The 27,005-nt window shown below is 39.4% G+C and overlaps 1 protein-coding gene across 4 annotated transcripts in view; it reads right to left on the bottom strand.

Annotated features, from left to right (window-relative positions):
• CTNND2 (catenin delta 2) overlaps positions 1-27,005 on the bottom strand; it is a 645,610-nt gene that overhangs the window by 228,929 nt on the left and 389,676 nt on the right. For all 4 annotated transcript variants that reach the window (XM_061449215.1, XM_061449216.1, XM_061449218.1 and 1 more), the window contains 2 exons: positions 19,133-19,327; positions 1,149-1,401 (listed from right to left, as the gene is read on the bottom strand). In XM_061449215.1, coding sequence (XP_061305199.1) covers positions 1,149-1,401; positions 19,133-19,327 — 448 coding nt within the window. The remainder of the gene's footprint in view (positions 1-1,148; positions 1,402-19,132; positions 19,328-27,005) is intronic.

Here is a 27,005-nt window from a genome sequence, read left to right on the forward strand (position 1 = left end):
GGGAAAGTTGAAGACAAGTTTTCTCAACAAGTAAAACTCTGTAATGCCATAAGCAGCTGCATGCAGCGTGTTTCTGATGCACCATAAAATTTAGCTGTTGTGTTCCCAGGTGGACAGACAGAGAGGACCGCTACAATGCTAAACAAGCAGAGAGATCAGGTTGTGAATGTTTGGGTTTTCTTTAATGCAGGCAAAGAAGTCTTTTCAAACTATTGCTTGAACATTTCCAGCAATTTTGTTGGTGGCAAATTTCTGGGCTCTCCTATTGCTACATTACGTTTAGAAAAAGAAGTAAAAAGTAACAATATAAAAAAAAAAAACAAACCACATTATCTAGCACAGAAAAACCTTGTGTAAATTAACACTTTCCACAAGTTTAATTAAAAGTCACCAAAGAGACTTATTTTATTTTCCATTAGAAAACAGAACAAAAACCACTAAATGCATTATCATAGAAGTCGAAGAAAACTCTCTAATTAATCTGCCTGCTAGGAGTTTTTTCCTTGCACCTTCCCATGGTATTTGAGGAAGGTCATGCCTCACAGCAACATTAAAAGTTGCACTATATATTTCAAAAGCATGCACATTAACAACCATTTCCACAAAGCTGTAACATACACATTCTGTTACCATGTACTGGCATTGGAAGCCTGCACAACACACAGGGTGAAGCAGAAGCCTGATTACATGATCAGGCTTTCACTTTGCTCAGTCTCATTGCCCAATACCAGAATATCCCTTTCTGCCGCTTTTATGAATATTAACTGCAGACAAACCAAGAACTCTTACAACTTCTGCCCACGAAGCAACTTGAAAATCCAATCCACAATGGTTAAAGTCAAGAGTCATACCACTCCCATTTTCACAGAAAATTACTTTTCTTAAGCTTTTGAAGGGTGGTGCTACTGAAAGCAGGCTAAACACGCACATTCTAGAGCATACCTATCATTTCATTTCACAGAAGAGCTCGTGAGAGCCTTCCAAGGGAAAGCATTAGGACAAAGCTGTTACGCAAATGAAATCTTTCACATTCTGTCACAGGGTTGGTTTTTTTTTCATATTCAACAGCAGAAATACACAAAGCAAATCAGAATTAAAAACCTCTTCACGAGCAAGAAACAGTAGTAGACAATGAAGGTTTCACCCACCTGGGATCTTTCTGAATGCTATCAATGGAAGGTGACCTAGCCAAGGTCCCTTCAGGTGGGATGGCTGGCCCAGATTTGCTGTATGGTGATTCAACAGAAGGACAATACTGCAGCTGTCGGTAGGGGTCTGCGTAATTGGAGGCTGGGCCGGCTGCATAGCTGGCCCTCTGGAAGGTCGCTGTTGCGTTCTGTGTGCCGTGTTGACTGCCTGTGCGCTGTAAGGGTACGGAGTCGACACCAGGGGAAGATGGGGCTACGACAGGAAAGTAGGGACAAAGTAAAAAATTGAGGACCTGTTCACAGAAATGGTTAACCAGGTCTAGGCAGAGGAGAAAAAAACCAAAACACACACATATAAAACAGGGGTTCAAAAAAAAAAAGAAAATGAGGAAAAAAAAAGAACAAGCAACATTGTAATTTTCAAAACCACTGAAGTAAATAATCGTTAAACGAATTTCTAAATGACATGCTGCTTCTGGACTAGAAGACCTTTACACCAGTTAAGCAGACTGTAGCAGTGCTTTTCTCTAGGAGTTTTAACTCTACTAACCTGAAATGAAAGAAGTGCAGAAGCAGCATAGGAACAGTCAAGCTAAGACTCAAAACCACCACTGAGTGAGGCTTTTGCAGTTCTTACAGGGGTGGAGGTCAGTCAGATGCCCCAACAGAGTCCAAACTGAGATGAGTGGCTCCATAGGAGAAGAAATAGGCAGCCACAGACGTCCCAGATTTGTAGTCCTGGTATGCATAAAGCAGGTAAAACCAGACAGCTGCTACTAAGAGTGGCTGCGTATGCCTCATTGACCCATCTTCTGCATATTTCATCTTAAGTAAGGCTTAGGGAAGTGCTACTGCTAACTTAGTTTGAAAAAGAGATAAGCACAAGCAGATGTCTTAATGCATGCCAGCAATGGCTGTGCTCACATACCACAGCTCAAGATTAATGCATTAGCAGTTCTGAATGGCTAAACCAATAGATTTAAACTGACTTAACGCTTTTGCAACTCAAAAACCTTACTAATCTCTCTTGTAGCCCATTATCTTTCTGTTGCAGCACCATGTACTGCAGATCCAGTCTGCTTTATGATTCTTATTAAACATGCAATATTTTTTAACCAAGTCCAGTTAATAGCAAATGGATTATCACTGTACAGGCCACAGGACCAATAGCCACATGATCTTTATCCTGGAAACAAATACAAGTTAAGTACTGGTTCTGCTCAGAAGGAAATTCAGACTGTTTGAAGTGGCACATGAACTGATGGTGGCTCCCATTTCCCCTTGTCCCAAGACGAGTACTTTTGCCATGAGAAGTGGGCTCAGGTCCGTGACTATTTTTACTTTGGTCAAATTCACATACTAATCTGTAGGCAAAACCGCATATTCAAGAGACAGGTTTGCATATATAGATTTCCCACTCATTTCTCATTAACATGCACATTTCCATTTTAAGAAAATATTTAATATATTATAGGTCCATGACAGTGACTTTAAGTATTTTATCTCAAAGTTACTCTCAAAGTCAGCAAATGAATTACAGTGAGCTTTAAATGTAATTACAGCAGTTTTGATCGATTTAGTACTTGTCAAAGTTTCAACACCTGGAAATCTTAAATTTGTATCAAATCTTTGCTTATTTTTTTTTATTAGGGTTCTGAAGTATGTAATTTTACAATAGAAGTATCATCTTACAGATGTCTTACAAACACAGATAAGTAAGATCACTCACTTATCTATTGCCCTGAAAGTGTTCAAGACAGGCTGGATGGGGCTTTGAGCAAACTTGTCTTGTGGAAGGTGTCCCTGCCCATGGCAGGGAGGTTTGAACCAGATGATCTTTAAGGTCCCTTCCAACCCAATCCAGTCTATGATTGTATTAACTTTTATATATATAGCAACATTTTACAAGTATTGCTCTTGTTTAATTGCTAGTATATTTCCTTGAGAAATGAGTAATAAGACACATACAGGCCTTTACATAAAAATACATCAGCTAAAATACAATAACATTAGCATACGGAAACATCCCATGCACAAATCATGCTAAATCCAGTGTTAGGAAGACACAAGGAAAACATCACATTTTAACAGAGAATACACACAGTTCAAACCAAAATTTGGTGCCTTGTGAGAAAAAGAGTAAAAAAACAAATTAGAGAAAATACTGGAAATATTTTCAAATGAAAAAGCAAAAATGTAATTGCATACTGATATAGCATACTCTTAGGTGCTGTCACTTCACAGAGTATGCTCCTAACTCTTGACACATTATAGGGGGGACTGCAAAAGACCCTACAACACTAATACTGCTGAAAACAAAAACTTCATTGTAATGTAGATTGCCATCTTTTCCCTTTCTCTCCTTTTCAAGACAGTTCAATGGGAACAGTGTTTGTTTAAAAATGATTTGAAAACTTTTTTATTCTCTCCTTTGCCTTCTTATCAAAATAAGTATTTATATGAACTGAAACTAGCTGTCACCCTAACACCTACATGCTTTTTCGAGTCACTCTGATTCGCTTCTCAAATTATCTTTCTAGCAGACTGTTACTTCCTTTTTAATTTTATCACAATGAGCACAGAAGTGCCATAGCCAGAATATGAGAATGAGACAAATCTACAACTTAAACATTCACAAATAAGCTTGCTTGGCCAGTGTTACCCAGATCAATTAAAACCAAAACAAAAAGCTTTAGAGTAGCTTCTACATCCAACTTGACAACAGTCACCTTCATGAACTGTAAAAGGGTCAAGCTTTAGCAGACATTTGCACACAGTAATTTTAATGTAAAACTGAAGCAAATCCATCTCCTGCCAATATGCTACTTGCTCAAACGAGTCCTTCTGGCAGCCAGACTTACTGAATGAAGTGTGACTCTTCTCACTATGCCAAACTGTCTCTTGAGATCTCCCTTCTATTTAGCTATTGGAACAGCAAACCATAGAGATTATTAGACATCTATTAAAATAAATACATTCAGAAGACCATTTGCCTCACCCAGCAAAATTAAAACTTCTAGTGAGCACAGGGGTATCCAAAAAGCACACAGCCGGAGTGGACCAGAAAGTATTCATGTACCAGCAAAGTTTGTAGATGGCCATGCAACCTTTCTATGCGTTTTTATCTCGAAGACACTTATCCTTTTCTCTAACTTCCATATTCGACTCTCCTCTTAAGTTCAAGGCAGCTACAACTTGCCTAGAGTCAGCTCAGCATGGGTAAGACACAACACTACTTTTGACAAGGATCAAGGTTCTGTCCCAGCAAAGGAAGAGGGGTGGGAAGGAGTTGTAACAGAAGTGGTTTCTGGAGAAATAGATTGCTTTCACCTCTCCCAGAACCAGGCACCACCCCCTGTTGCCCGGGGTCTACAACAGACTCTATTCTGCCTGTGCATAAAGGCAAAACCAAAAGTCAACCAGACTGTGAAGGAGCAGGTCAAGTTTTGTGGATTTCTTGACTCACTGCTGATTTAACAAGCTTAGAGAAAAAGGTGTCCACAAGTCTAGACCTGCTTCTGGTCTTCAAAAGCTCCCAAACTGATCAAGATTAAAATCAAATAAACAAAGGCCTCAAAACTGTACTTATCCTGTGTCTTGCTTTATCAAAGTGACCATCCATGACAGTGTTGCTTTTAATAGTGACTGCTGCCACACTTTTTAAAAACTTAGATGGAAATCAGCGGTTTATGTCAGTTAAGTCTCTCGAGTTCTTATAAATCAAAGAGAAAGAAAAGCCCCTGCTAACTATAATGAAAACTCTTTTGGACCATCAGGTCCAAAGACCTGACATATGCCCTGATTATGGCTATCTTGATTGCAGAAATAGCATATGGAAAAAGCAGCCTTTATACTTTCCTACAGCTTTTGCATAGTATTAACGAAGACAGAGCAACTTTTAGATTAATGCTGAAAATTTAGGTGTATCACTAAATACGCTCACAGACTCATGATGAGGTACTCAGAAATTCAGATTTTATATCTTCTTTTCAAATCTGTAACATCTCTAGAAACAACCAACAAAACCCTAAAGGAAAGAACACGCTGATTTAGGCAGGAATACTACTGCACCATAGCTCAGTATTTTAGGGAGATCAGATTCACACAAGAACTGCTAAGTTGTTCAGACTTTGTGTAAGTCAGGGGGCATTTTGCCCTTTTAACATACGTTTAAGATAAGACCTTCAGAACAGATCAACTCATTTATGAGACTTATGTTGCTACACTTTCTTGCCAAAAATTACTTTGCTGGTGCTGCTGTTTCATTTGTGGGTATTACCTTATAAAATTTTCCTCTTATGATTCTATATTAGACATTCAGCTCCAGTGTTAACTTTCTCCTTGTGCCTTTCATACAGATTCCACAATTCCTTACTTTTTTTTATTATGTTTTTTTTTCTTCACTGATTTTGCATCTGCAGTTGATTCTTAATCTGGGGTGAAAGTTGCAAATTGGATCCCACTAAGTTGTTCTTTTAACGCAATGTATGTTCACCATCCCTTTGTGAGTGCATAGATTATAATATCATAAGATGATGCAGATTTGCTTCTGCTGGCAGCAAATATATAGGAAGATTTATAAAACAAATACCTTTCCCATCTAATACACCACAAAAATAACACTATGCATTCTCTGTCAAGTAGGAAACAGAATTCATCAAGTCTGGGGATACAGCACTTTTTATCTCTAAATTTAAGTGAGTGTTTTAGAGCATGCACCAGCTTTTTTGCAACAGCAGTTTAACAAAATAGCTTATAATCAAGCTAGGAGTAAATCAGCAATCCAAAGTAACAAGCACATGCAGTCAAATTTAACACTGTTCAAGATGTATGATAATACATATATTATATAGTAAGTTTTCTTAACAGTCACTTTCTTTTAGCAGCACTTTCCCACATTGGAAGTGTAATATTTTGGAGAAATATATGACTGGGGAAACGTGAAAATGTTTACCAAAAGGGGAAAAGACCAAGCCCAAACCATAATTGATATTAACAATTATCTCTATGTCATGATTTTAGGAAGGCACTATCATATCCTCTGTTCAAAGTACACATGCACAAGGAATTTCATATTTTAAACATGAAAATTGAGAGCAGAACGAAAAACCTCAAACACTGAATGATTTCAAGATACTAGGCTGTCATTTAGATTTAAAATCTAGGATATTATGCAAATATCAACACCACAGAAGTCCTCTGTAGCTTGACAACTTTGCTACCTAAGGTCTTGTCAAAACAGGAAAAAATGCAGTCAAAAGCACTACAACTTCCTTTTCCTCATTTTCCACTTTCTCCTTCCTTACTTCTCCATACTCTTTATTTTATCCTATATAGTTGCAATCAAAAATCCAGTGTCCAGATTCTGAGCCAGAGGGAAATAAAAAGAACCTGTCAGTAAATCTTCCTTTGCTCCTCACAGGATGGGCTCTTCCCTGTCCAGCCAGCCTTTTAGGGCTTCCAGGATCGCATCAAACTCTACACAGCTATTTGGAAAAGCCTCTTTCCCTGTTATCTCTATGTCCTCTCCCTCTCTCACTCAGCTACTCTTGCTCCCCCTAATTCTTTCTGTTGGCTCCAGCTTCTTCCAAAGGTTCATATTTTGCGTATGTTGAGGGAGCTACAACCTCCTTCCCTCAAGTCAGCTCCACCACGCTCAGCTCAGTACCTTCAACAGCCCAGTATGGCAAATCAATTAGTTAACAAGCTCATTCACACCTCCAGCAGCTGCAGAACTAAGCCTAATGAAGACCATATACATAGTGAAAGCACTTGTGTGCCTCAGGAACGAATCATTACCCATTTGCTATTTGATTCTTTCAAAAAGATCTTAAAATCATCTCATGATCATTGATGTATTTACATGCCACTGTTCTGCGGAGAACAGCTCCTTGCTTCATGGAAATCAAAATATCACTTGTGCTCTGCATATTGTTATGTTCAATAAATCCTCTTCCGATGCACAACCTGAAAATCTTTGGTTCTTCAGTCTTCAAAGATGCTACTGCACTGATGTATGCTTTCATTTTGATTTTCTAAGAGCGTTCATTAGATCTGATGCTAATTGTTACAATAAGGCTGAATGTTCCTTTGCTTAGAAAATGATGCATTTTCATAATGCAGAAAGAATCAGTAGAAAAAATGCTGCTTCCTCAGTTTCTGAGCTATTCTTCTGTCTACAGAGCAATCTGGTCACTTTGAAGGCTCCTTGTGTCTATATTGTTCTACTTCAGTTTGCGCATTCTCACATTGTCTGTGTCTAAGTTTCCTTGTTATGCGTATTTCTTGTTTAAAATACATACCTTTTTTTCCTTTTATTGAACAGTTCCATTGGGGGAAGACATGTAACTGCCACTGCCTAACCCTCAGCATATGGAATAATTTTCTTAATCACCAATTTAGACTTGGCATTTCTTTGCTAGTAATTACTTTACTTATGAGTTTAAGTATGCAATTAGCTGGAATCGATCTGAAATTACCTAGTTCCATTAGGGTTAGTAACAGAAGCTAATACATACGTTATGAATAAAGTAATCAATAAGGATTTTTGTACCTCTAAAGTAAATTTTAATTAAGAAATAGGTAGACAAGTGATTCAGTGAGAAGCAATGGTGACAGAGTTTGTGTTTTAGAAATTTGTATTTCAGTTCAATAGATGACTGAGATGAACAAGTTCCAATTAAGGTTTATCTGCAGCTCTGCTTGATGAAACTTCCGTGAAACCCGAAATCAAAATCTGAACACAGTCTCTTCCACAGCCAGGTCTGTTACAAGGCTTCACTGCTATGCCCAACCTCACAACCCTGCACCCACAACTTTCTTAAATTCTACATTCTTCTTTCCCCTCACCATCAGTTGCCAAAGTTATGGGGTGTCCATCCCGGTAATACAGCCTTTATCTCAAAAGCATATATAGCTAAATCATAGTTTTGAAATACACGTAGTCTGAGGGAACACTAAGGTTTTATGTAGATATTAGGATTCCCCAAGCAACTATATATTTGCAATTATTTCAGATTCCCAGCTCTCTTGACTCAAGACAAAAGCGACTTCCTTTCTTCTTTACAACCGAACAGGGCAGAAGTCATGTTTTTCAAGCGTTCAGTGTTAAAAAATATAATACTTCTTTCCACCTCCAGGAACTGACTGCATTTTAAGTCTGCCAGATTCTAATCTCCACTAATATATGCAACTTCCATTCTCAGACTCAGCTTGTAGCATGTTTCAGTGATGCTGCTCTGCACAAAAGAAAAAGGTGCGTCCACATAATGTGATAATTGGATGCCAACTTCAGTTGCTAAAGGTGTTATGCCAAGATCTTTTCTCAGATTGTCTCCTTTCTCTTCAGTTGCAACCCCCAATCTGGGGAGAACATGCAGCTGACTTGCGTTACATGAGCATTAAACAGGGAAAGTAACAACTGTCAAGGTCCTTAAAATCCACTGCCCTCTCAGAATTTCATTACACCAGTTTCCTCACTAGAGATAAAATTAATCTCTGAGCAATGGCACTATACAATATATGCACATCACCTTCCTCTTCCTTGTATACTTGACATTGTACGTGTGGGACATAAGGACCATAATGATTATAAAACCTGATCACAGACCATACAACTGCACACAGACCAGCATACTGCAACTAAATTTCTGTTTTCATTCCAAATTCACCTTCTCTTGAAACCCCTCTGTTTAAAGTTTCCTGTCCAGCTGGCCAACATAGAACACATGGACAAAAGTCACAATCATTATTAAAAGAATGTATATTATGAGACAGTAACAGATTAACAGCCTGCACTGGCTCATGCTACAGCCATCAAGCACATGGATGTCTTACTCAGATTTTGACTTCTCCCTATTTAATACCCTATAATCCTAAGTAACTGAAAGGATAATAACTGGTATTTTTTAGAACAGCTTACTAAGCTTCAGCTATTTTAATTAACAGTTTCCACTCTGGAGTAGAGAGTTACTTTACTATTAAGTTAAACACTTTCGCACTGCATTGCCAGACCATGTGATACATGCACCTTAACCATTAACCTAACTTCTGCAAATGATAGTTTGAAAGTTGCAGGACCCATTAGAGTAAACCCAAACTTTATTGAACACTTGCTGTACTTTTAAAAACTCCAACCTTAAACACCAACTGCTGAAATTATAGAAGAGACTACCTCTAAAAGGAGACAGTTTTATATTAAAAAAAAAAAAAAAAAAAAAATTACTGTTTGAGAAACAAACCAACCAACCAACCAAAAAATAATGGGCTGGTGAGTTTTTAAAAAGTGCCTTTAAATATAATGCTGCAGAAAAAATGATCCTTTAACACAAAAGCATTATTCATCTTGAAGACATTACTGGCTAGTTACCCCTGGCACAGCATTATGGTTTTATTCAGCAAAGATTTATCAAAAGATTTACGAAAGGTGTTTGAATTCCTTCTGATTTCATGAATGACAACCTGTATTTTGACACAACACTGAAGTAAATAAAATGAACACAGTCCTGCATCACTAAAGCCTGATGTGATGAGGCTTTAACCTGAGACTACACCTGTACGGTAAATAGATCATAAATACACAGTTTCTGGCACACAGCAGACACTGCATTTTCTCCATAGTGGCAGATGAGATTTACAGGGTATGTACTTCCCTGACCAAGATTTTATAATCACACTTCTTTTTCAGTAGGTAGCAAGTGTCAAGGGACATCTGAGAAGCATTCAGGCACGCTCCAAGTCAATCTTCTATCGAAAAAGGAAAATGGAAGAATTGGAAAATGTAGAGAACAAAACACAAGCTTCTGGAGGTATCCTCCTGCTTGTGTCACACAAGAAGGAGGTTGTGGATACCAGCCATTTTAAAAGGTTTCTATTCTGAGCAATAGTGAAATCTCAGGTGCTTTCAGATAGGTACAGTTCCTCGATGTAACTCAACCATGGACTTAATACTTTGAAGCTATGAATATATATTTGGAGAAAGGCTTCTCCACTATAAGTGGGATATTGCTCACAGATTACAAATGTGGCTCGGCAGGTTTTTCACCTCCTGCCACTTCCCTTCCTCTCTCATTGCTCTTTGTCCACAGCTTTACAACGACCACTGGATACCAGTGAAGTTGAAAACAGTGTCTTCTATTATACTCCTGCCAAAATTTTCATAGCAAGTAAAATTAAAAATACTTCTCAGAGAAGATGACACTGTACCTGCAAAAAGAATCAGCTAAAAACATATATGCAATGATATAACACAGATAAGGCTGTATCAGACATCCTGGATCTGTTGAATGAAATGGGATTATGAGTTGGCATTGCTTTGAGGTGATTTGTTATTCACTATGTAGATCACTAAGGTATTTTCTGCTCAATTTACTTTGTACTGAAGATTTGTTCCCTACTTGTTTCCTGTAATTCTCTCTCCCAAAGCAGTGTTATCAAGTGGATGTCACTTAGGAATGCAGGTCTATTATCATAACTTTACCAAACTGATAAGCAATGGTAGGAATAATTTTTCCTTCTAATTTCCTTGAAAACATTATGTCCTATAGCCAGAACTCCATACTGTGTGATTTAACAGCATGATCTTCAATTAATCTGCAGCTGTAGCATCAGAGCACAGTGACAAAACAGAAAAACCCAAACCTGTCCCCTAACCAGTGAAAAACTCCACAACCTAAGCAGAAAGAAGCGGTATAGTATTTATAACCTAACTACTGCACCTTATGACTAAACAACAACTAAATAAAGATTTGAGAAGCACTATAACTGACAAAGGGTTTAATCCAAAGGGGGGCAAGTCAAAGCTGTTCCTTCTGTTGCTCCTCCTGCCTGGCTGAATTGACAACTTTAAAAATAAATAAAGATATATTTGAGACCAAGATCCCCTTCTTACTGTCAAATGAAGTATTTTAATACAGGAACTAGCATGTAAACAGGTAATTCCTCCTTATTAGCTAGAAGTTGCTCTGAAACCAAAGTAAAACTGTACCAAACTACTCAATGATGCTCAGTGTAAGAGTCTGAAAACACCTAACTGCATGTACACAGAAAATATTTTTTCCCCTTTAACCCCCTTGAAATTCCTTTTCTTCATTAATCTGAAGTCTATGGAATGACAAGTGATACATCTGATGACCTAAATTCCATTTCCATGATGAGAAGAAATACTAAAACGATGTGGGAAAGGACGAGATAGCTGTAGGGCAACTAGGATATGAACTGCTCTGTAGATGCTGCTACTGGTGATGTGCAAGGCTTGAACTCACAGACTGATTCCAGAGCTGAAGTTAGGTGGCTGGGACAGCTTGCAGCAGAAAGCTGTGAACCCTCTATATAGGACTCATCACAACATTAGAACTGGAGTTCCACAATGTCATTTTTACGTAGTCTAATTCTAACCTAAGGATGCTGAGTTAATTTGCTACATTATTTTTATTTTAGCATGTTAAAGTCATAGAAGACTCCAGTGTTTTGAAATGGGTGAAGAGAACAACTTACTATTAAAAATATACCTCTCAATGTTTAATAAGAAATAAAATTAAAAAAAATAAATAAATAAAAAATGCATTTCTTTCAGGTATCATCTGAATACTGAGTACCAAGTGCAAGGTCCTGCACCCGGGTCAGGGCTACCACCAGCTACAGGCTGGGTGGAAACTGCACTGAGAGCAGCCCTGCGGAGAAGGACTTGGGGGTGTTGGCTGATGAGAAACTGAACATGAGCCGGCTTCAGTGTGTGCTCGCAACCCAGAAAACCAACTGTATCCTGGGCTGCATCAAAAGGAACGTGACCAGCAGGTTGAAGGAGGTGATCCTGCCCCTCTACTCTGCTCTCGTGAGACCCACCTGGAGTATCGCGTCCAGCTCTGGGGCCTCCAACATAAAAAAGATGTGGACCTGCTTCAGCAAGTCCAGAGGTGGGCCACAAAGATGCTCCAAGGGCTTGACGACCTCTCCTGTGAAGACAGGCTGCAAGAGTTGGGCTTGTTCAGACTGGAGAAGAGAAGGCTCTAGGACAACCTTACAGAAGGTTTTCAACACTTAACGCATAAGAAAGATGGGGACAAAGTTTTTAGTAGGGCCTGTAGTGACAGGACAAGAGGAAATGGTTTTAAACTGAGAGTAGATTCAGACTAGATATAAGGAAGAAATACTTTACTGTGAGGGCCGTAAGACACTGGCACAGGCCACCCAGAGAGTTAGAAGATACCCCATCCCTGGCAACATTCAAGGTCAGGTTGGATAGGCCTCTGAGCAACCTGATCTAGTGGAAGATGTCCCTGCCCATGGCAGGGGGATTGGATTAGGTGATCTTTGGAGATTCCTTCCGATCCTAACCATTCTATAATTCTGTTATAAATTACTTCATAACCACTAAGAAAGAAAATCCGTAAAAGCTTAAAAATGGTTGAAGAACAGTTTATCTGTAAAAGCAGACACAAAAAACCACTGTCAGTTTGTGATGCCACATGGCTGCAATAAAGTAGGCTTAATTATTCTCAAAAGAAGAAAATCACTCTAGAGGAAACTGATGTCTACCTTTTCTCACATGGCCAATTTTCCAAACACTGGAAAATTGGCTCACTATGAAAATATATTTACCTTGAAATAATGACTTCTAAAAATACCAATCATATCCAGTACTTCTTTATATATGAAGACAAATATTTACAGTCTTGGGAAGAGGATGTATTTTGGCTCAATTCATGTATCCTTTGTAGCTTTGTGATCCTTTTGCAAGGAACAACAAAACAGCTAAGTAATGAGAATAAAAGAAAGCCTAAGCTGTACCAGCATAAAAAAAACATGCACCAAATCAAGTATGTGGGTATTTGGAAGCAGTACTAAGCAGCCCATGCAACACCTTTCTCCATCCTTGATGTAAAAATCTCAACATAAAATAAAAAAGGAATAACTTGAACCTACTGAGCAGTTACTGTTCCCACAGACCACTGGCTCCCTTGCTGGCAAGGCAGAGACATCTGGCAGCAGAGTAGCACACTCTCCTGGAGCAAAGTGACATCTCTGCCCCACAGTGGAGGCAGCAGAGGGAGGGCAGGGCAAAGGCAAAGAGCTGGTGGCTGATGCAGTTTTCCAGCAGCACCCCCACACCAGACTGCTGCCTACCACATAAACGAGATGGAAGTTCAAATGGGTTGGGCGTGCAGCTGACTTTCCTACCGAGAAGGATTCTCCAAACTGTAGGCAAGACTCACACACCTGGCACTAAGAACAGGAAGCAGCGAGAAACTGAAGTGCTGGGACTAACCTGCTTCCCTTGTGCAATGCAAACAAGGAGAAGAGGAGACCAGCGCCATTTGAGCACCACAAGCAACAAATCTAGCTACCTCCCCCCTCCCTGCACAAAAGACAACCCAAAAAAAAAAACAACAGTGCAATCAATTTAGTATGGGCTATTTTGGTCTGGGGTGGCAGAAAAAGGTGGTTTTGCTTCTCCCTCCCCTTTAGGTCCTGATCTGATCTCCTCACCACAGGCACCTCATAAGATAGAGCAAGGAGAGAGAGAAACAGCCCAGCCAAGTTGTAAGAAAGCCACCAGCCCAGTGACAAGAGAATGAATACCAATTTTCCTTGCATATCTTCCTTTCAGACACTGTTTAACCTCCAGGACAGCAAAAGCTCAGGCCAAGTGCAGCAGGGGTGAAGTAGCAAACACTGGTAAGGCCGCCTGGGTACTCCTCTCATTCCTCCAGCATGCCTACTCTGCAAAGAAAGACTGTACTCTGGGAGCAAACGCTGCCTTACCCCACTAAAGCCAGGTACACTTGAAATGGAGAAAAGACAACATTACAAATAACTAGCAGCAGTGCTTGACATCAGACATACCTCCTCTCCTTCAGCAAATTAAGGACCAGGTGGGAGCAGGAAGGAAAGTGGAAGAGTTTCACATCTGTCCAGAAACACATTAATTCTCACCTTCAGCATTTTTCCTGAGCCACATCACAGGTCAATGAAATACAGTTTTTCCTTGCTGCTAGCAAGCACTTGGACAGAAGCCATGACTGGGAACACGAGGTAACTCTTCCCTCTGAAAAGGAGTTGCCTTGACTCTCCTGACGGCACTCTCCCTCCGCACAGAAACCCAACTCGCAAATAACCACGTTTCTTATTTACACCGGTCATCATGAATTTCACAGACTCTTCTCGTTGGTCAGCACCCCCACCCTGGCACCCAGGAGGTGGTGCAGCCTGTGGCAGTACAGCTTTTGGTAACAGACAGCTTCATTGGTGGTGCTGCACTGGTCGAACCACTCAAGCATTGGCGGGAAGAATCTCAGGGAGACCTGGCCTGAAGAACAGAAGGCCATCAGGGAAGCTGGAGGGCAGATTGACAACCACCTGCACATGCTGGAGGGACATCGGGCAGCTTTGGACTTAGCATAAGAAGTGCTGAAGGAGTGCCCCTACCCCACACATGCTCCCCAATGCATAACCCATTGCAACAGCATGCTTGTTAAACCCTTCGAGTCCTGCATTAAGCCACTCTTCAGAAGTGATGCAAACTTTGACTGCTTATCCTTTCACCACTCTATCTCCTTTCAAATCTTTTACCTCAGGGTCCTCTTTCTAATTTCAGCAATATTAAGAAGAAACCCTAGTCTTCCTTTTCCTAACTCTTTCCTGCTCTCTCTGGGAAGCTCAGAAGAGTCTTCACAGTGCCTTCCGTGCCCAGCCTTCACGAAGGACGAACTTCAGCTCCAGGCACCCAACACTCAGAACTAATGCCAACTGGTTGTGTAACCACATAAAGCTGCTGGACTTGCCACCATTGAGCTGCACTGCAAGGCCTTGCCATGGTGACCTTCAGGGCCCAGAACCAGAGGCAATCCTCAGGCCGTGCATCCCAAGGAAATCCTTAAGCTTTCTTCAAGGCAGACAAGATTCTCTTGTCTGGTGAGATGCGTACATCCTTCACAGAGCTCAGGACAGGTTCACTTCTCCAGTGGTTCACCCTTGCCAATTGTGTGAAGGTGGGGACAAAGGTAGTCTCCCTCAGACCCTGAAACCAGTGGGTCTTAAAGCATGAGCAGGTAGGTCTTCAGGTCTAATGTCCACAGTTCACAAGTATTTTTAAGCAGCAGCACTTATTTTATCTGATAGAGTTCCAGTTTGTAGAGAGTTCAGAGTACACACAGACCTCACATTTACCACCCCTCCCTCCCAGGCTGCTGAGGACAGCACTCTTTGAAGGCTTTTAATAACTTTATTTGCAAATCACATCCTTTTCACAGAAGAGAGCTCACTTCTTTCACTGAGGCACCAGGATGAAAGCAAGTGTTAAGAGCTTTCAGGATGCTGTCAGCTTTCAGAGGGTGATGTCCCTCTGAAAGTCCCACAGACCTCACCATTACCAAAGCTGTGTTCCTCTGCTGCAGGGTGGCACTGACAGCCCAGAATGTGAGCAGCAAAGCTTTTTCCTCAAGGAAGCTATGGAAATCCCAGGCTTGCAAGATAACTATGCTGCCTGCTTTAATTTGTTTCATGTTTAACATGAATTAAATGCCAATAACTAACGACTAAATCCCTAATCCAAACTTCTAATTCTGCAAATAAGCAAATGATCACTGATTCTCTGTCCCACTCTGGCTGAAAGGCAATCCTTCGCCCCTCTTAAGTAACAGTTTTCTTGAAATTCCAGCGGTGGTCATGTAAACACCCCATCAAAGAAGCAAATTACTGACTTGCAAATATTATTAACTGGAGTTTAAATTAGTAATGCAAAGCCTCTATATGTACAAAGGAAAATAAATAATGTGCCTGCCTGGACAAAAGTAATACTGTTATTTAGCTGGGTTACAAATGTAAGTTGTTATTCGGTAAGTAAATTAATTTGTTGTTTATATTGTGTCTGAGTACTTCCTTTAACCACATCTTTTGTGGATCATTTCAAAAGCAGAATTTCATGTTTATTGCTACTTTTATCACACAAGTTTGGGATGGTACTTTATATATGACAGAAAGCATTACCCTTTGAAGACCAAAAGGGATTGTTAAGTAAAAGCTACCAACCAAAAAAAGCCTATACAGCTACTGCTGTCAACTTTGAAAGATTATTTTTATCTTAAGGCAGCATGACAGTAACACACCCAGTCATAATTTAAACCACAAAGTGATGAAAAATTCACCCTGCCCCTATCTAAAGTTGTGCTAGTAAGGGAGATATTCAGTAAGCTCCTGCTATTTTGTACCTTCTGCAATACGTAGCCTTTAGTGCAGAGCTATCATCATACATTTCACTGAAGTGGAATAAAAGGGGAAAAAAATAACCCCACAAAAAAACTTCAAATGCCAAACCCAAGTTAACAGAACAAACTTAATTTAGTTTACCCTGTAGAGGAATTTTAGCTTATTGAATTCTGCTCACTAAATGATGATTCACCTAGAGAATGAAAAACTCTGAGTGGGCTTTATCCTTAGTTGTGTAAACTACATTCCTAAATGTACTAAGTGTTTAAGAGCTCACAAAAGATTAAAGAGGTGATGTATACACTGACCAAAAAAAAAAAAGAAACAACAGTTTTCATTCTGAGTCACTTGATCTTCAAAATTAAGTGAAATTTTCAACTTCAAGAAGAATGTTCTCTTAAAAACAAAACCAAACCAAACCAGAAAAGTAAATGGTCTGCAAGTACAACTAGCATAAGTTTTGTTTTGAATGGGCAACGTGAACTGCAGAGAATAAAAAAAATCCAGGCTTTGGACAAAGACTTAGACTAAATTTGCCTTTCCCTATCAGATCTGGAAAACTGTGCACTACCTTCATGGTTAAAGGTACTGATGTAATAGACACAAGAATGTGAACATTGGTCTCTGAAGGACCACACTGAAGTCTTAAAGCTCCCGATCACACCCCACTCAGTGCGGTTCATACACACAGAAGATACAGGGCATGAACCCTTGGCATGTATCTTCAGGAAGTACACAGCAACCTACATCCCTCATATTTAATACCAAATAGTCACAATGAAGAGCTATTCTGGCCTACAATAAAAAAAAAACAACAACTGCATGAAGAAATAAAAACTTATGTGTGCCAAACTTCAGTTAAACTCCTTCCTTCCTTGCCAATTTAAGAATAACTGTATGGTCTCCATTAGAAGCAATACGTTCCCACAGACATTTGCAGTAGAGGCAGGAAAAGTCTGAGAGCTGATCTGATCCAGCCCAAAATTCCCTCTGAGCGCTGACAGCTCTTCAGCCTGGTTGTGCAAAAGGCTGGCAGGATCCGCAGCTAACAGCTGTCAACAGAGCAACAGAATAATTGGTCTGGGACACAACCACCTGCTGTTATTTCCCCTGACCCTGATGATAGGGGTCCCCCGATGATGAGAGGGAAAGTAAGGGAGGATCAACACAACACAAAGCTGGACTAATAGGGTTGTTCTTCAGAATGAGCCTGGAGCAACATTCAAATCCACATCTCAAACAGTAAAACAAAACTGACCTTCACAAGGCCCATCTCTGCTACCCAAATCAGCAGAATTCTTTTAGCTTTTTCTCTCTCTTTCTGAAAACCCATACTCAGGTATTACCACAAACACTGTGCATCCCAGTTTCATTCACTATAATTGTGATCTATATTGACAGGGTTTCTTTCCTTGCAGAGGTGTTTTGAAGATTACAGTCACAAGACAGCCTGCTACTTCAGCACAGAGAACCCATGGATATTTTGCAAGCAAAACAAGAAAACCTCTTCAGGGCAAAACTGGGAAAGAGAGCATTCTTTAGGAAATACGAGGTGGCCAGGTGGAAAATGAGGCTTAAAGTTGCTTCAATTATTATCACTGCCTCTGCTGCTGAATGATTTAGGCAGAAGTCTTGTCCCCTTCGTGCAAAGAATAGTAATCTTTTCTCATATACATGTATGGCACTACACAAACATACACTATGGTAGTTTCTTTAACAGGAATGAAATGACATAATGGTGTATAAAGCTGTTACAGGTATTTAAGTAGAGAATTCTGTGGGAAAAGTTCTTTTTAAGGATTTTCTTCTGTACTCTGAACATCCAAAACTTGCATAAAGCAATAGAAAATTTTGGACATGCAAAACCTGACAGCTTTGCCCTTAGAGAAAAGATTTTAAAAATTAAAAAGTTTTAGAAAAAAGCAAAGTATCTCACTCCAAGAAGTACACTTAACTTTTTCTTGATGAAAATGGGAGTCATCCGAGAATGGACATAATCTTCCCTCTCATCAACACAGCGAAATAAAACACCAGAAATACTTACAATTCCTAAGGCAAGTTCTTTCTGCATCTGCTTTAGGCTATTTTGGCTGTAGCATTTATGTACTCTACTTATTTTGTGCATTAAATACCATAAATATCCCTGTTGATTTGTGATCTATTTGTAGGTTTCAACATACAGCTGTATTTCATTTGGTTGAGAGAACATTCTGCAAGTAGGACTTGTACACTAATACATTTCATGGATAATCATTATTATTTATGGATAAACCAGCGATGCTAACAGCTTTCCTCTATGCCATAGTTCAATTTTATGTTTGTGTACCTATACCTAAGTCTACCACTACAGGAGAGAGGAAGAACATTTATGTACGATTCACTTTGAAAACAGGTCAACAATCCTTTAGATTCATGTGGAAGGAATTTTGCACTCCCTTTGCAACACACAAAATACCTTTGCAGGCAAAAAACCAGCCATTTCTTCAGAGACAACAGACTTTTCTAAAAGACAATACAAAAATTAGTAAAAATATTTTCTCTCCTCATCAGTAAGCCCCCTCCCCAAATTAGCTTAACCTTCTGTACATACAGAACAACATTAAGTATTTCTCCATTTGCACATGCCTTTAAGGTTCTATTGAGAGTTGCCATCTGCACAAGGTATTTTGTTTGGCTTGCATGCACAAAAAATACATTCTGTTTAGCACATCAGAAAGAAAAGAAGAGTTAGTACTGAAGAATAAGGTACATCTCCAATCATGCAAGTTACATCCACCTACCTGTACTAGTGCGGTATGTGCCTGTGTGTGCTGGTTGCAGAGGATCCCCCTGACTCTGGCTGAGACTCCTCATAGGGGGCTTCTGATAAACTCTGTCTTCGTAAATAGGATCTATATGGTGTTCTGGAGACTGCAGTGCCCTTAATTCGGAGCCAAGGTGGCTGTGCTGGCTGCTGTAAGATGCCCGAGACCCAGCTGCAAATAGATTTATAAGAGACAATTAAGAGAGAGAAAAATAAACTGACAAATACAGGATGTGACTTTACTGAAAGTTTACTTCAAAGTAGTACATAAAAAAAAAAAAAACAACAATCAAAACACAGAAATAAACGTTTTCAACATAAAAATAGGAACAGCACGCAAGAGCAGCAATAGCTCCAGTTAATCACTTTAGTTACATCATCCAGTTGTCTGCATTTACTTCAAAACCTCACTTCTTCCAAGGAAAACTATGTATTTTGGTGAGATAGATATCATTATATCATCTCTTAATCAGAGAACAAAATCTGCCAACCTTCTCGAAAGCTGTGCAAGTGCAGGAATGCCCTAGACCAAAGGGGTCCACAGAAGAACCAGGAACGGGGGACAAGTAAGAAGCAGCAGTCAGAACTAGTTTCACGTCACACCCTATCTTTAGATCTATAAATGAAGTAATGTAAAGGCAATGAACAGATGTAGTTTTAAGAAGGCTGATCTTTTTGCTGTCTCACTAAAATATGACAAGATGGATGTGCTTTATCAGCATTTTGCCCTCAACAGTTAAAAAAAAAAGAAAAGAATAAATCATATTGCTAAGACTTTCTACTGAGAATGAAAATCTGTTTTAAGGATACAGCTTTTTATTAATATAAATAAGAAGAACAACTGGGACTGTATTAAAAAATCTTATTCTACTAATAAAAATACTATTTTCTATCATGTTATTTAAAAAAAGAGACTTGTATATTTCCAGCTGGGTTTACTTTCACCACTTGAATCTCTTTGTCACTTAGGTACTTCACATCTGTGCTCCATTAGCAAGATCCCTAAGGAGAATCACAGGGAAGGCATACAAACATCACACATTATGAGGGCAGAATCAAGCCAGTATGCAGGCAACACTTGGCAAAGGTTAGGTCTATACAACAAAGTGATCACATGCTATTTATCCGTTTAGAAAAGAAAGCAACCAAAGACAGAAGTGCTAATACGTTTGTGAGGTTAAAATCCTGGATGTGGGCAGTGTTCTACTAACTTCACTTGTACTGCTCAGACCATCAGTGCAGCCATTCCTGCTAAAAATCCCTACCACATTCATTGTGTCAGGAGTGGCTCTGTTGCACAAAACAAACACTAGTTATTTTTAAAATGCAAACCACACATATAAAGTAATGTGTGATGGCAGCATGAGAGAAATGAGACAAATACACGAGCACAATGTTACTGAGCTTTAGTACAAATTGTCTGGAGGAAAAAATAATTTATTCCATTTCCTTCTTTCTAATCAGCTTATGTCATACACGTGTTTTCTTCCGAATTTTTCAGCACGCATGCTTTGAGTGGAACACCTTATTTGCATATTTTTCCCTTCAAACATTTTTCAGATTGACCTGCCATTAGCACAACACTGAAAGTAATTCTGTTGTTCTCAGTACTAGAAAGTCTGCCAAGAATCCCAAAGATGTATTTTACCTCTAACTACTGCAATTATCCAGGAAGTTGGTATTTTTATTACAGAATTAATTTCTTCATGGTCTGCATTTTCAAAATGCTCTTTAACCCTGCCTCTTTGAGGCTGATTCTCAAAGCAGCTCAATGGCTCCACTGAGGTCTGGTATCCTCAAAAGTGGCCTAAAATACAGACTGTTACAATTATGTACAAGTTTCACTATGTACTTGGTTCAAACTGTATTCAGAGAAAAGATATAAAGAAATGCAGAGCAATATTTCAAAGGTTCAACAGAGCATCAACAAACCGGACTTGCTACAGAATAAAGAATTACACCCCTTCTACAAGCACTGCAATTCTTTTGTCCATTTACAAATTCACTTTGCTCTTTGGAGCAACAGATTTGATTCCTAATCCTGTTTCCAGTGAACTGAAAGACTTTTCCCACTGCATTTAGTGGCAGTATAACCCAAATATTAAAATGTTCTCAGTCATGCTAGCCTTCTGGTGAGGTGGGCTTACTTTAACATCCTTCATACTCTACCATTAGTTCTGACTTGCCAAGTGTTAATACTAGTCTAATACTAAACAGAAGGTTAGTAGTAGTTTATTACACCAACATTAAGGTTTATTTGCATACTGCACGTTACACTACTGTACTAAACAGTAAACATAGGAATAACCAAAGAAACTTCTTGACCAAAACACATTACATCTCAAACAACCAAGACAAGGAAGACATGACACATGACAAAAGAAAACCAATGTAATTTGTCTGAAAACAGCCAAATGGCACTCCAGAAATAACTTGAAGCACCTGAATAACACGATTATGGGTTAACACCCAAAAAAGAGGCTCGGGATTTAAAACTCTATCAGAGAGTAACTGCACTATTCCTTTCATATTTCAAGAAAACAAGGATTTCAACAGGTAATTAAAATATTTTTAATTTTAAAAAGATGAACACTCAAATCTCGGAAATTAAATACAACAGAAGATGAATACACTTTATATACCTTTATATACTTTATGTCTCAAAAACCTTTTAATTTAGTTTTAGTATCAGTTTCAAACAAAACTGATACTTTTCTACAGGCCTAAATATGCAATTTTACTACAGTATTTCCAAAATCATCAGATATCAGTATTTAAACACAAAACACTAGCAGCCTTTATCGTTCTTAAATCTAGTTAAAAAACAAACTAACAAACCAACCCCCAAAAAACAATCCAGAAAATTTATAAATAAGATGGAACACCGCCGTAATTCTTCATGTTTCTATTATGTTGATATCTAAAAAACTGGAATAGCAAATTCTGTTACCTATTAAAATCTCTTTTCCACTGTTCTTAAAATTCTTGCATGTATTAATTTATTCAAGTCTCAAGCTAGGAGCAACAGCTTTTTATGGCATGTTTTCCTAAATGTTAGTATCAACTAACCAATAGCTATCATAGCAAGTTATCTTTGTTGCCAGTGCTGTATCATATCCAGTAAAGCTCACACAGACAAATTTCAGAAAAACTAAAGCACAATTAGAGCTGAAGTCAACAAAAAAGACTTAGATTTTATAGCATTAAAAAAAAAAAAAAAAAAAGGGGCTGTGATGGATTTCAGACAACTGCATCCTACCTCATCTACACACTCAGCCCCTCCACCATATTCTGCTGTTACTTATTGAGGACACTTGAAAACAGTTAAGATAACCAATCAAAGCAAAGACCATGAACTGTAAGAACTGATGCCCTGAGAGGTGCAACATGTCTCCTTGCCTGCATCTTGAGTTAGCAGCAAACCATTACATCCTTTACTACCTGAAGCTGCAAGCGGATCTGTATCATCTGCTTCAAAAACCCTTGCATTAATGCAGTCTAAAGCTCACAGAGATCGGAAAAGCAATAAGGTCAGAATGGAAAAGCAGTAATCAATATACTACCAGGAAGCAATAAAACATCAGATTCCCAAGGTCCATTAGCGTTCTCACATCCAAGGAGGCTCACTACCCTCAGAAGCAGTTTCCCTAAACCCAGAGGCATCGTGAATGCCTAAACACAGAGGCATAACTCACCCCAAACTGCACTTGTCTAAACCGTGCTTTCAACCACCTGCCATCCCTTCACCCCACTAATAATGTCACAATGCTCTGGGTTGCCTGAAACAAGAGCAGTGATGGGGAGCAAGGCCACATGCAATTCTCCTGCATATTCTGAAAAAGGACTCATCCCCCCTCCCTGGCCAACCCTTCCCTAACAGCAAAGATCTTCCTCAAGGAAGTATAAAGCATAAGCCCAAAGACAGGCCTACATACAAGTTCAAAGAAAACTCATTATTAAATTTTCAGTTCTGTAAGCTGTTAATTACAGATGATCTATTTAGCATCAGAGAAGACACAGAACTCTAATGACCATGGTTGTGAAGGAGTGGATTTTTTTTCTCCCTTCTAGATTAAAAAACAAAACAGCAAACTCCCAAAACACTGAGAAGTGCTAAACTGTTATTTTAGGGTATGAAGAAACCACTTGATAATCAATTCCTCAAATAGTCCAACCTCTAGTTTGGCAAAAGACTGAGAAGTTATTTGACTGCACTGCCAGAGATGCATCACATCAAGCAGTATGGAAAGGACTGAAAGGCTAAGGCCTGAAAGTCCCTAAAATAACTGAGAGAGACATCAAAAGTGAAACAGGCAAGATAAAAAACAAACAAAAAAACCCCCACAACAAACAACAACCCCCAATCTAAATAGGGTACTTAGAAAAAAAAAATAAAAATCAAACAAACCAGAAACTAATTAACTGGAAGAAGAAAGCACACAGAAGAGACTTTCCTGTCTTCTGGAGTCCTTGAGACTCAAACCTGATGGAAAGCAAAATGTGCCTTCTTCCACATGTCTGTGGAACTGGTAAAATTAGACTGTGGTTTGACTTCAGCAGGGGTATGTGAGCCCCCAGCCAGGTGAATCACATTAGCGCAATGATGATAACCTAGAACCAGCCAGAAGTTTTACCAGATGAAGATACCACATTCCTACAACCTTTGTCCTCCCACATTCCAGAGGGGCAAAAGAAAGAACCCAAGAAGAGTGCAGTCGTTCCTAACTGGATCAAAAAGACAATCTCCACCCTTTACACTTAAAACCCCATCACCCTACTAGATGAAATCTATTCCTCACATATTCACAGATGTTCCTCAATAGTACAGGGAAAGGGTTGTTTCCTAGGAAAATGTTCTTTTTCTGACAAAGTTTCACATTCCAAAGGAAGACAAATACTGCACTCAGACAAGTGTAATGTGAGAGAAATACACAAAAAAAATCCCCAATTGCTCTTCAGAGCTTCTGCAGACTGTCATGGAAATAAATATAACAGATATACTTGAATGACACTGCTAATCTGACAGTTTAGGTCAATAAAGTAAACCACTATATTGGCAGCATTTGTCATTTCAAGAAACTAAAGATATTAAAACTATTCAAATGAATGGGTACATAGGCATTTGCACACATTTTAATAAAGCCTGAACAGTTTTTATGCATGCCACTAGTGACAGCCTTTGCAACCAGCCATCCTGCCTTGCTGCAGCCCAAAGAAGTAGTCTTACAAATTCATGATTCTCTCTGAACACCTCTAACACCTAGTTTGCCGATGACACCAAGCTGTGTGGTTCGGTTGATACGCTGGAGGGAACAAATGCCATCCAGAGGGACCTCGACACACTTGTGAGGTGGGCTGATGCCAACCTCATGAAGTTTAACCATGCCAAGTGCAAGGTCCTACACCTGGGTCGGAGCAATCCCAGGCACAGCTACAGGTTGGGCAGAGAAGAGATTCAGAGCAGCCCTGCGGAGAAGGACTTGAGGGTGTTGGTCGATGAGAAAATGAACATGAGCCGGCTTCAGTGTGCGCTCGCAGCCCAGAAAGCCAACCGTATCCTGGGCTGCATCAAAAGGAGCGTGACCAGCAGGTTGAAGGAGGTGATCCTGCCCCTCTACTCTGCTCTCGTGAGACCTCACCTGGAGTATTGTGTGCAGTTCTGGTGTCCTCAACATAAAAAGGACACGGAACTGTTGGAACAAGTCCAGAGAAGGGCCACGAGGATGATCAGGGGACTGGAGCACCTCCTGTATGAAGACAGGCTGAGAAAGTTGGGGCTGTTCAGCCTGGAGAAGAGAAGGCTGCGTGGAGACCTCACAGCAGCCTTCCAGTATCTGAAGGGAGCCTTATAGGGATGCTGGGGAGGGACTCTTCATTAGGGACTGTAGTGATAGGACAAGGGGCAACAGGTGCAAACTTAAACAGGGGAAGTTTAGATTGGATACAAGGAAGAAGTTCTTTACTGTTAGGGTGGTGAGGCCCAGGGAAGTTGTGAATGCTCCATCCCTGGGCGTGTTCAAGGCTGGGTTGGACAGAGCCTTGGGTGTCATGGTTTAGTGGGGGGTGTCCCTGCCCATGACAGGGGGGTTGGAACTAGATGATCTGAAGGTCCTTTCCAACCCTAACTATTCTATGATTCTAATAGCCAGATCATATGGTACTGCTGTCCTCCCAGGATTTAAGAGTTCACTGGAAACATGAAGTATCTAAGTAATATCTCAACACAAAGATTTGGCCAGATAAAAATTATCCAGCTTCCATTTAGAATTCCTCTACCACAAAATACAGTACAGAGTCCTATTCAATATTTTTTCCTTATGTCTGTGATTCTGGAACATCACTGATGAGATAGAGGCTGAGGATGAAGCTTGATGACCATTCTACTACCACTTACCAATAATGCATTTGCACTTGGTTACACCCCCACACATTTCAACAACGAGTATATCTCAGGCTGCCTCAGGCTCTACATATCAAACTCAGACTCCAAACACAGTATGACATGCTGCACTCAGAAGATTTGATTTTCTAACAAAGAGGATTTACCATCCACAACTGGCTGTATAGATCTTTAATTTGAACTATAATGACAACACTTCTCATGTAATTTGCATTGAGTTTTTCTTAGACGAGAAGTTAAAACCAAACCAAAACAAAAAACCCCAACCCCACAGGATGGTAAAGTTGAAATAAGCCCATTAGCAAGAAAAGAGACTGCAGGCACAGAAATTAAAAAGAGAATCAAAGCAATTTTATAGCTTTGGTACACTGCATGCTTTCCAGAGGGACTGGAAGAACTTTCTGATTTAAATGGCACATCAGGGCTGAAAACCCTTTTGGACATGAATTTCTTGCAGACGCTTGCCCAGAAATGCTACTGTCCTTACAAGAAAAATATAGTAATTATACAGTAGATCGGGTCACAACCATTCTGTGATTCTGAGATTTTGGAAAAAAAACAACATGTGAGGGGCAGGATATGAATAGTAGGATTGTTACTGTGAACTCGTATATAATGAAACCTATTTTACAGACAGTAATCTGGTTTACATGGTAAAGAAGTTGATGTGCACCCAAGTGCAGAATTAGCAGTGAACACACGAGAAGAAGAAAGAAGTCAAACATTGATAACTAGACTTTTGATATTGACCTTTTTTTTTTTCCAGAAATTTATGCAGAAGCATCTCCAAAATGCTTGTCTGAATACATGCTTCTACTCCAACACTGGAAAAGGACTCGTATGATCTACAACAAATGTCATTATAAATAAAACTAAAAGAATTCAGATAATGGAAATGTTCCAGCAGCATGTGATGAAAACAACATTGAAGAGAAGAAAATGTATGTAACCCAGGTAGTGAAAGCAAATGCAAATTGTTAAGACATGACAGATGGTTAAATTAACCAGTAAGACATGACAGACCATATGGCAGTACCAGCTAATGCACACCTTGGGTGTGTCAGCTTGTGCCCCTAGCACATCAAAGATCTGCATTCACCAGAAGACAGGATGCAGCTAATTCCTTTTAATTGGGTTCAGATTTTTTGCATATTACTCACCTCTTTATATTTTACACACAAACAAAATGTATCAGTTTGGGCCTGAAGTTTTACTTTCCCCAAATATTGAAATTAAAGATTAACTAATGGAAGTTCAGAATTAAACTGATTTTTGTCTTGATACTCTTTTTCCATCCTCACTACAGTATTCTGTCTGTGGCTCAGAACTATTTGTACAAATAAAGAAGGAAATAACACCATTACTGAACTGACTGATTACACATGGTGCCTTTCAATTTATATTAAACTCTGGACATCTGGAAAAAACACGGATGTGCTACTTTGACACC

The sequence above is a fragment of the Pezoporus flaviventris genome, unplaced genomic scaffold (assembly GCF_033815535.1).
Source record: "Pezoporus flaviventris isolate CSIRO_AGI_PZ_B2104156 unplaced genomic scaffold, CSIRO_AGI_Pfla_v1 ptg000007l, whole genome shotgun sequence".
Classification (NCBI taxonomy): Eukaryota; Metazoa; Chordata; class Aves; order Psittaciformes; family Psittacidae; genus Pezoporus; species Pezoporus flaviventris.